Source organism: Alosa sapidissima, chromosome 19, assembly GCF_018492685.1.
Source record: "Alosa sapidissima isolate fAloSap1 chromosome 19, fAloSap1.pri, whole genome shotgun sequence".
Taxonomy (NCBI): Eukaryota; Metazoa; Chordata; class Actinopteri; order Clupeiformes; family Clupeidae; genus Alosa; species Alosa sapidissima.
Window position 1 is genome coordinate 29,268,966 of NC_055975.1, and position 10,000 is coordinate 29,278,965.

Sequence of the window (10,000 nt, forward strand, 5' to 3'; positions counted from 1 at the left end):
GGCCTTTCCAACGTTCGGCGGTCTGCTAATTCTCAATAACAGACCGCTGTCAAGGAAAATGGGCTTTGTGCTTCTATTTCACGTCTTTCATATCACTACGCAAGGACTGGAACTTCATTCAAAAGTGAAAGCAGACGGTTGATCAGCTGTGTTCTAAAGAATGTTTGATTCAAGTTCAGTGTGTGCTGTTGTCGAACTATTTGTTTCTCACCAAAAGCCACGATGAAACGGTAACAAATAGGTGGTAGCCTAGGCTATGTAGGCTAAAGAGTCACATCGTGGGGAGTTTATTGTTTCGTTTTGGCAAGTAGCCGTGTAATAAGCAGGATAATGTATAGAACGCAGGTCCATTATTGGGAAAATAAGTCCCTTCAGGGCGGAACAAGACCCCTCCGCTGCGCGTCGGGGTCACCATTTAAGGAGTATTAAGGAGGAATTAAGGAGACACACTGTAAAATTACTTTTATGTAAGATCAATACTTTCCAAGATACAGCCCGGTTTACGGGGGGAGGGGGGTGTCGATTTTGTTCTGCCTCTTTTTTTTGTCAAAGTTCACAAGCCCATAGAGTAAGAACTAAACCATGTAGGAGGCTTAAATTTTGCATGGTGGTACATAAATAGGAATAGTATGTAGCAAAATTGTCACGTTTGGTCTGGATGATCCTGCATGGTCATAGCTGTCCCTCAAAGTTGATCAAAATTTTATTGGAGTTTTTGGCTGGACTCTGTTTAGGCCTTTAGAAGACATATTTGTACTCAACATAGGCTCTTGATTTATGTTCCTTATTGAGATGAGTAGAAACACTCTCACAAGTCTGAAAAATCATTTTGGTTCTCATTTTCAGAGCACCCAAACACCTTGTGGGAATATACAAATATTTTTTTAAAATATTTTTTTCTTTATTCTCCATGATCCCTTATTTTTAAAAACACCAATTTGATCAAACATCAATATGTTTTATATAGAGCTACCACAGTGCCACCTGTGGTTGTATAGAGTAACCTGTATCGATTACATGTCTATTGCGATACATATCGCTATCATTTTATCGCCCAGCCCTAGTAGGACCACAAACTGGTTGTACTCGATTCTCTGATAACGCTGTAGGCACACAAACTGGTTGTACTCGATTCTTGATTTTCGATTCCCACCATACTCTTCATCTACAATCTTTCCTTTGATCCATCACTGTTACTCTCCTGCCACACACACACACACACACACACACACACACACACACACACACTCTCCCATCCTCCACTGTGTTTCTGGCTATAATCGTGTCTATTTTATTATTGTAATATGGGCTGTCTCCTGTTCTGTAATCTCTGTGGAATATGGGCTGTGTCTCCTGTTCTCTAATCTGTGTAGAATATGGGCTGTCTCCTGTTCTGTAATCTCTGTGGAATATGGGCTGTCTCCTGTTCTCTAATCTGTGTAGAATATGGGCTGTCTCATGTTCTTTAATCTGTGTGGAATATGGGCTGTCTCCGGTTCTGTAGTCTGTGTGGAATATGGGCTGTGTCTCCGGTTCTGTAATCTGTCTGGAATATGGGCTGTGTCTCCGGTTCTGTAATCTGTGTGGAATATGGGCTGTGTCTCCGGTTCTGTAATCTGTCTGGAATATGGGCTGTCTCCGGTTCTGTAATCTGTGTGGAATATGGGCTGTGACTCTGGTTCTTCTGTAATCCCTGTGGATCTGATAGGATGTCCTAATGCATTATTTATTTGAAGGGTGATGCAAATCACCCTTCAAATATCTCACTCTCTCTCTTTGCCCCCTCTCTCTCTCTCTTTTTTTCTTTCTCTCTCCCTTTCTCTGTCTCACTCTCTCCTTCCCTCTCTCTCTCCCCCTTACCACCCTTCCCCCTCTCTCTCTCTTTCTCTCTCCCTCCCTCCCCCCCTCTTTCTCTCTCTCTTTCTCCCTGTCCCTCTCTCTCTCTCCCTCTCTCTCTCTCTCTCTCTCTCTCAATTCAATTCAAATTAGCTTTATTGGCATGACAAAAAAACATTGTGCTGCCAGAGCTTACACATGTGGTATAATTGTACAGATTTAAATATTATATTAATAAAAAAATAATAATACAGTGTGTCTCTCTCTGTCTCTCTCTCTGTCTGTCTCTCTCTCGCTCTCTCTCTCTCTCTCTGTCTGTCTGTCTCTCTCTGTCTCTCTCTCTCTGTCTCTCTCTCTCTCTCTCTCTCAAATTCAAATTAGCTTTATTGGCATGACAAAAAACATTGTGTTGCCAAAGCTTACACATGTGGTATAATTGTACAGATTTAAATAATAATAATACAAATAATGGTAAAATAATAATAATAATAATTAGGCAAAATAATACAGTGGAATGTAAGAAGGAAAAGGACTCACTTTCTCAATCTTTGACACTCTGTCAGGAATTGTACTGCTATCGTAGCACAACTGTGCCCTCCCAACCAATATGGGAGCTGGTGTTCATTGGGTAGCACGGGGAATTGGGGAGCAATGTTGCCAATGTGGTCAAAGAATTCTCTCCTAACCAGGGTGTATTTTTAACATTCTGTGAGGAAGTGTAACTGGTCTGCTACTACTCCTTCGTGGCATTGTAGACATAGCCTTTCATCTATTGGTTTCCATGTCTGCCTGTGCCGACCCCTCTCAACTTCCAGAGTGTGCTCACTAATTCTGAAGGAAGTTAGAAGTTTTCCTTTTTTTATAATTTTTGATATTTGTTAAATATGGTTCCAGTTCATAATTTGTTTTTATTTTTTGATAATAGTTCAATTTCTTGGATTTTTTAATTTTGTCTAGCCAATATTTGTAATATTCATCTTTTGTTAATTTCTCAATATGTTTTAACTTTGCTTGAGACATGTCAGGTGTATTCAAATTCAAATTGTGTTTTGATATAAGATAATCAAAAGGATCTCTCTCTGGGTGGGTCCTCCTCTGTAGAAGGGCACTGTGATTACATTCCTCTGGTTTTGAGGACAGTACATGGCAATAAAATTTGCATGCTCTTTTTTGTATATCAACTAATAGTGGATATCTTCCAAGTTCTGCCCTGCATGCAATATTTGTTGAATTCCTGTGTACCCCCAAGATGTTCTTACAGAATTCCAGGTGTAGTGTTTCTGCTGGGCTTTTGTCCCATAGCTCATAATTATTTTGATGTTTTATGCCCCAAATTTCACTACCATATAAGATTTTGATAACTGATCAAAAATCAGTTATCAAAAATCTTTTGCCACAATTTGATAGGGGTGTTGTATTGGTATAGTGATTTTCTTATGCAATAGTATGTTCTCCGTGCTTTGTCAACCAGGTCTTTAATAGCCAGATTAAAATTGCCTGTGGAGAAAATATTTAGGCCCAAATGGTTATAATTTGTCACTTGTGAAAGCCTGTTTTCACCAAGGGTGAAATTATATTTATTCTCTGTTGAACGTGTCTTTTTTTTTTAAATATCATTATTTTAGTTTTTTCTTTATTTATGGGGAGATTCCAAATTTGAGAGTAATTTTCCAGGATTGACAGACTCTCTTGTAGCCCCTCCTCAGTTGGGGACAGAAGTAGGAGGTCATCCGCGAACATGGAGACACTTAATGTCTCTACCCCCGATTGTGCCTCCTGATATTTTCGATTTTGCTATGTCTGATGTTAGATCATTTATATATAGATTGAAGAGTATAGGGCTAAGACTACAACCTTGCCGAAACACCTTTGGATTGTTTAAAGTATGACGTTCTTTTGTCATCGATTTTGACACAACATCTGTTGTTTTTGTATATATCTTTTATAAGGTCCTAGATTTCCCCCCCTATCCCATTTTCTATCAGTTTAAGTAAGAGTCCATCATGCCAGACTGAATCAAAGGCCTTCTTGAAGTCTACAAAGCATCCAAAAAGTTTTCCTCTGTTGGTGTTCTGTACATATTTTTCAATTAATGTCTGTAATGTATATATGTGGTCAGTTGTTCTGTGTTTTGGCATAAACCCAATCTGAGAGTTACTTGTTTTGGCATAAACCCAATCTGAGAGTTACTAAGAATTCCACCATTCTGTTGTTTATGATGCTACAGAAAAGCTTTCCTAAGTTGCTGCTTACAGCAATGCCTCTGTAGTTGTTTGGATCTAGTTTGTCTCCGTTTTTGTAGATTGGTACGATTTGGTTTTCTTTCCATGGCTGTGGGAAATGACCAACAGCTAGAACCAGATTGAAAAGTTTGAGAATGGCTTGTTTCAGTATTGGGCTGCTGTACTTAATCATTTCATTATGTATCCCATCGCACCCACATGCCTTTTTGTTTTTTAGGGTTTTTATTTTTTCATTTAATTCAGCTAGTGATAAAGGGGTGTCTAGATTGTTCAATTCATTTTTTACTTTTGATTCCAGTTCTTTTAATTTATCAGTCAATTGTGTTTGGAGTGGATTTAGTTTGTCTTCACTGTAGAGGTGCCCAAAATGGTCTGTCCAGATGTTTGCATCACATAGGGGGATCTGTTTAGTTTTTTTGGTGATCTCAAGTTTGTTCCATAACTCCCAAAATGAATTTTGATCGTCAGCATCTTCTATGTCTTGTAGCTTTTTATTCATGTACGTGCCTTTTTTCTGTCTTAGTAATGATTTGTATTTGGTAAGAGTTTGTTGGTATAGTAACCGTGTGCTTATATTTGTTTGTTCCCTATGTTTCTTATTTGATAGTGTTCTTAACTGTTTCTTTAATGTTTGACATTCTTTGTCAAACCACTCGTTCTTTTTAGTCGTAGATTTCTTTTTCTTGTATTTTTTCTTTACTTTTAGTGTTTTGCTGGCCACTAAATTAAAAATTTCAGAAATCTTTTCTGTTGCTAGGTTTATGCCTTCTCTATCCTCTTGAAATTTTGTGAACAAAAATGTGTATATTAAGTTTTCAGTTTCGGTACTATTGAGTTCAGTTTCATATTGAAGCACACTGTCAGTTCCCCATCGAAATTGAGTTGGCAGGGGATGGAGTTTAGTTTCATGTTTTTGGGATGTTTCTTGTTTGACACTTGTTTTTAAACTTAGTGTGATGTGGCTGTGGTCTGAGAGTGGGATTTGAGGCATAACCATAAAATAATTAATGTAGCTTGGATCAATATCTGTTATTGCATAGTCTACAACACTACTACCAAGATGTGAGCAGTAGGTGTACCTACCCAGAGAGTCACCTTTCATTCTACCATTAGTGATGGCGAGACCCAGACTTTTACAAAGCTGAAGCAGCTGTTTGCCATTTTTGTTAACCGTATTATCAGCGCTCTGACATGATCTTTAAAATTTGTTTTCATTTATTTGAGCTTCAGTAATATATCCATAGCCATTTGGGTTTATATAATCTTTTTCTGTACCTGTTCTTGCATTCAAGTCTCCCATAAGCAAAACTGATCCTTCAGATTGGAATTGTATGATTTCTGATTGTAGAATTTCAAAGGTTTCTTTAGAGTAGTAGGGTGATTCATATGGGGGTATATAGATGGCGCATAGATAGATGTCAAAATCTGAGAAAGTGAATTCCTTTTTTAGCTTAATCCATATATGTGACTTCCCCTTTTTTACAGGATAAATATGATCAGTAAGATTATCTTTAAACAGTACCACAATTCTCCCTGAATCTCTTCCGCATTTTACTTTAGGATGTTTAACGGAAGGAATACAGTTCCTTGTAATGTGGAATGGAGTTAAACTTTTCTCGTCCTTTACTCCATGTTTCTAACAGTATTACAATATCTGAACTTTTTAGAAAGATTTACAAAGTCAGGATGTGTACTCTTTTCACCAAAAGCAGATGAGTACAACTCTTGTATATTATAGCTAGTATACTATAGCTTATAGCTCTCTCTCTCTGTCTGTCTCTCAATTCAAGGTAGCTTTATTGGCATGACAAATATTTCTTTGCATTGCCAAAGCAGGACATCAAACAATACAATACAGAACATATGATAGATAAGACATTTCTCTATAAGACGTCTCTCTCTCTCTCTCTCTCTCCAGGACTCCGGCTACTGGCTTCAGGTCCACCGTTTGGAGCACAGTGATGGTGGGATTCTGGATCTGGACGACACACTGTGTGACGTAGTAGATGACAAGGACCGGGTGAGTGTGTGTGTGTGTGGACCGTCTGTGTGTGTGTGGACCGTCTGTGTGTGTGTGGGAGTGGACCAGGTGAGTGAGTGTGTGTGTGGACCGGGTGAGTGTGTGTGTGTGTGTGTGTGTGTGTGGACCGGGTGAGTGTGTGTATGTGTGGACCAGGTGAGCGTATGTGTGGACCCGGTGTGTGTGTGTGTGTGGACCGGGTGAGTGTGTGTGTGTGTGTGTAGCTATGTAGGATCTGATGCCCCCATAATACTTGTAGCTCATTACCACACGTCTGTGTTCATATGAAATGCATGCAAGAACGCCGGTGCCCTTGTCCTGAAAGATACCCACACACACATGCACAATACACACACACACAATATACACACACACACTTGTATGTATGTATGTATACAAGTATGAACACAGCCTGTGTGTGTGTGTGTGTGTGTGTGTGTGTGGTCATTGGGAATGTATCAGTGATGCACTCAAAATAGAGCAGCTTGTTTATCTGATCCTGGACAGATCTTTATTTGGGCTGTGTGTGTGCTTCTCCAGCCGACTGTGTGTGTGTGTGTGTGTGTCTGTGTTCATGCCTTTCATTGTCTTCATCTTTCAGACTATGACCTTTACACATGTGTAGTGATCATGTGACCATTCCTACATTTTGTGTGTGTATACATCTGGCTGACATACAAGGTTTCTATTTAGCATTGACTGCACAGGAAACCATGAATGGTGGGCTTAATTAGTGTGTGTGTGTGTGTGTGTGGTGGTCAAGAAAGAACTCTTTCAGAAATGTGCACAGTGTTGGATTCTTCGGGCCGCACAGAATTTGGGTGTCCACTTGTACACACACACACACACACACACACACACAATAGCAGTCTGTCATTTGTTTTTTCACCACTTCAGCTTCACATGAAACAGTGTGTTTGTGAATACACCTTAAATAACTTTCGTTATATTTATATATTTATAAGAGTGTGTGTGTGTAGGAGTGTGTGTGTGTGTAGGAGTGTGTGTGTGTGTGTGTGTGTGTGTGTGTGAAGGAGTGTGTGTGTGAATGTGCATGTTGTGAGGATGATTGTTTTCTTTTGAGTGTATTTGGGTGTTGTGCTGATCCCACTGTGCCTCCTGGTGGCCGTTTGTAGCTATTGCACTGTTGTGATTCAGGATTCAACGTGTGTGTGTGTGTGTGTGTGTGTGTGTGTGTGTGTGTGTGTGTGTTAAAGTTCCATTTAAAGTTGACTGGTATTTAGCACTTTTAACACTTTTATATAAAGCGATGTGGACTTGTAACGGCGGGTTGGGGAACCGAACCTGCAAACCTGGGCCAGCTGATTGATAGATTATGTTTAAAATTATGCTTCAAATGCACGCAGGGTCCCCCTGCACTGCACCTGTGGAACAGAGAACAGTCACAAGCACACATGAACAGCCAATCAGAGAACAGTCACAAGCACACATGAACAGCTGTGCATAGAAATCTCAAACAGATAGACAAATAGAAATAGTAGAACTCATGGCAACCTGATCATTAAATAAGACAACACTGAAGCAATTAGGGTGAAATGGCTGAAAATTATATTTTCCACAAACCTAATTAATGTTATAGTGCGATGGCTTGCATCATCACTGTGTGTGGTGGAGAGAATATTTGTTTCATGAAGTGGCATTAGCCGTAGTTCTGTTTTAGAGATTAGATTAGATTAGTACACACAGAGACAGTACGGTTACTCGAAGAGTTAGCAGTAAAAAGAAGAGACAAGAATTAGACAAAATGCACAGTAAACAAACTCTATAAAGTGCTATACAGCATACTCACTATAACAGACAAACTCTCTATACGTAAGGGATAACGGCCGCCGAGGTGTCCTGTTATACGGACTTAATGGACGAGGGCGAGAGGCAAAGAACTCTGTATAACTATACATTAATTCCGTATAACTGGACACACCTCGAAGGCCGTCATCCCGCTTATCACCCCGTTGCCACTGGAAAGCCTTTACAGCACGCAAAGGAAACACGCGGTTGCGTTTAAAAAGTAGCCCACTAGTTCTGCTTGTTGTACAACTTTCGTTGGCCCTATAACAGCGATAGCATGGACAGTTAGCTTGTTTACAATTCATTCCATTGTTGCGAAGCCTGCCCTCAGGCTCAACCGTCGTCCTAATATCGTTGTTATAGTTACCTTTCATAAGCATTGATATGGAACGCCGATTAAACTTTTTTTTTACCAGATCTACTTCATAGGTGTCCCGTTATTCAGAATTAAAAGCCACCCCGCCAGCCAATCAGAAAAGAGTATTTCTTCTCTCCAGGTGATAAAGTGCTATACAGTAATACTCACTAAGAGATCAGCTCTATAAAGTGTTATACAGTATAAATACTCACTATAAGAGATCAGCTCTATAAAGTGCTATACAGTATAAATACTCACTATAAGAGATCAGTTCTAAGTGCTATACAGTATATACAATACTCATCAAATTCAAGGCTCTAACGCTTGCCTACAAAGTAGTCTCCAGTTCTGCTCCCACCTACTTGAATGCCATCATACAGACATACGATACCTCCAGACCGTTGCGCTCCTCAGATGAACGACATGTAGCTCTACCACCGGTACACTCAGGCGAATCCAAACTTTTCTCATCTGTTGTTCCTCGTTGGTGGAACACACTGCTAGTTCCTACAAGAGCAGGGACATCCCTCTTCATTTTCAAAAAACTCCTGAAGACCCAGCTCTTTAGAGACTATCTCCTCTCATAGCACCACTTACAACAAGTCTTGCTGATCCTAGCACTTACCACCTGTTTTGAACTGACACTCAACTGTTTAAAAACACTGATGCACTTATTCTTACTGTACTCTACCGTTTTTAAATTGTCCTAAAATTGTTGAGAGAATTGTTTTAAAACTTGAACTGTTACCATGTTGTTAGTCGCTTTGGTTAAAAATGCGTCAGCCAAATGTAATGTAATGTAGGCCTACTCATTATAACAGATCAACTCTAAGTGTTATACAGTACAATACTCACTATAAGAGATCAGCTCTATAAAGTGCTATACAGTATACAATACTCACTATAAGAGATCAGCTCTATAAAGTGTTATAGAGTATATACGATACTCACTATAAGAGAGCAGTGTTTCCATACATTGACTAATCTGTGACGGAGATGTGTCCGAAATGTCCGCCACACAATAATGTTCTACTATTTGAGATCAAATCCTTTCATTGAGCTGCCCCGCCTCGCTCTCTCTCGTAACGAGCTCACCGCCCCTCCTCTGAATGTACATTTAACAATTGTTGTTGTCACATAAGAATTGCATAGAAGACAACGGGCTAAATTGCTATTAAATCCGCTTAGCATAGTGACCATGCTGAGCAAATTTGTTCAAAACTGCTGCATTCAAGTTAACTCTGCTAAGGTCTTATCACAACATAGTTTAGTCATCCCAATGCTCTAAGTTAAGTTATGCAATCAAGCCATATCTCTCTAAGCTAACGTTAGAATACTGTTTGGATGTCGATCTTAGCATGTCTTAATCGATTTCGACTAGGCTCCTCGTGCAGTGCTCTATTCATTTTATTGACGCTGACGCTGAATGTTTGCAAAATCCTGATGTAAATGGAAAAGTGTTTTCCAAGACTCAAACGTGCTTGTCCCAAGGAGGAGGAGTAGGAACCTGCGTAGAAAACACTATGAATTGCGTTCACACACGAAAGTACGAAAGTAACAGGCCAGTTAGACCTACACTACCAAGACAATCAACTTAAACCTACACACCTACAATGCATTAACCCCCCCGCCCAAGTCAGCTATACCAGCACAAATTGAAAGAGAGAGAGAGAGAGCGAACGAGAGTGCCTAAATGCAGCATCAAAGAGACCATGCATGCTTTCATGTGTTCAC

General features: G+C 39.7%; 1 protein-coding gene and 1 long non-coding RNA gene across 6 annotated transcripts in view; one reads left to right on the plus strand and one right to left on the minus strand.

Annotated features, from left to right (window-relative positions):
- Positions 1–10,000, plus strand: part of LOC121692721 (partitioning defective 3 homolog) — an 85,591-nt gene that overhangs the window by 24,449 nt on the left and 51,142 nt on the right. For all 5 annotated transcript variants that reach the window (XM_042071562.1, XM_042071564.1, XM_042071565.1 and 2 more), the window contains exon 2: positions 5,998–6,099. In XM_042071562.1, the coding sequence (XP_041927496.1) occupies positions 5,998–6,099 (102 nt within the window). The remainder of the gene's footprint in view (positions 1–5,997; positions 6,100–10,000) is intronic.
- Positions 7,170–8,205, minus strand: LOC121692723. Its single transcript, XR_006025323.1, has 3 exons — positions 8,042–8,205; positions 7,684–7,771; positions 7,170–7,484 (listed from the first exon to the last, which is right to left on the minus strand). It is a non-coding gene; the product is annotated as an uncharacterized LOC121692723 (long non-coding RNA).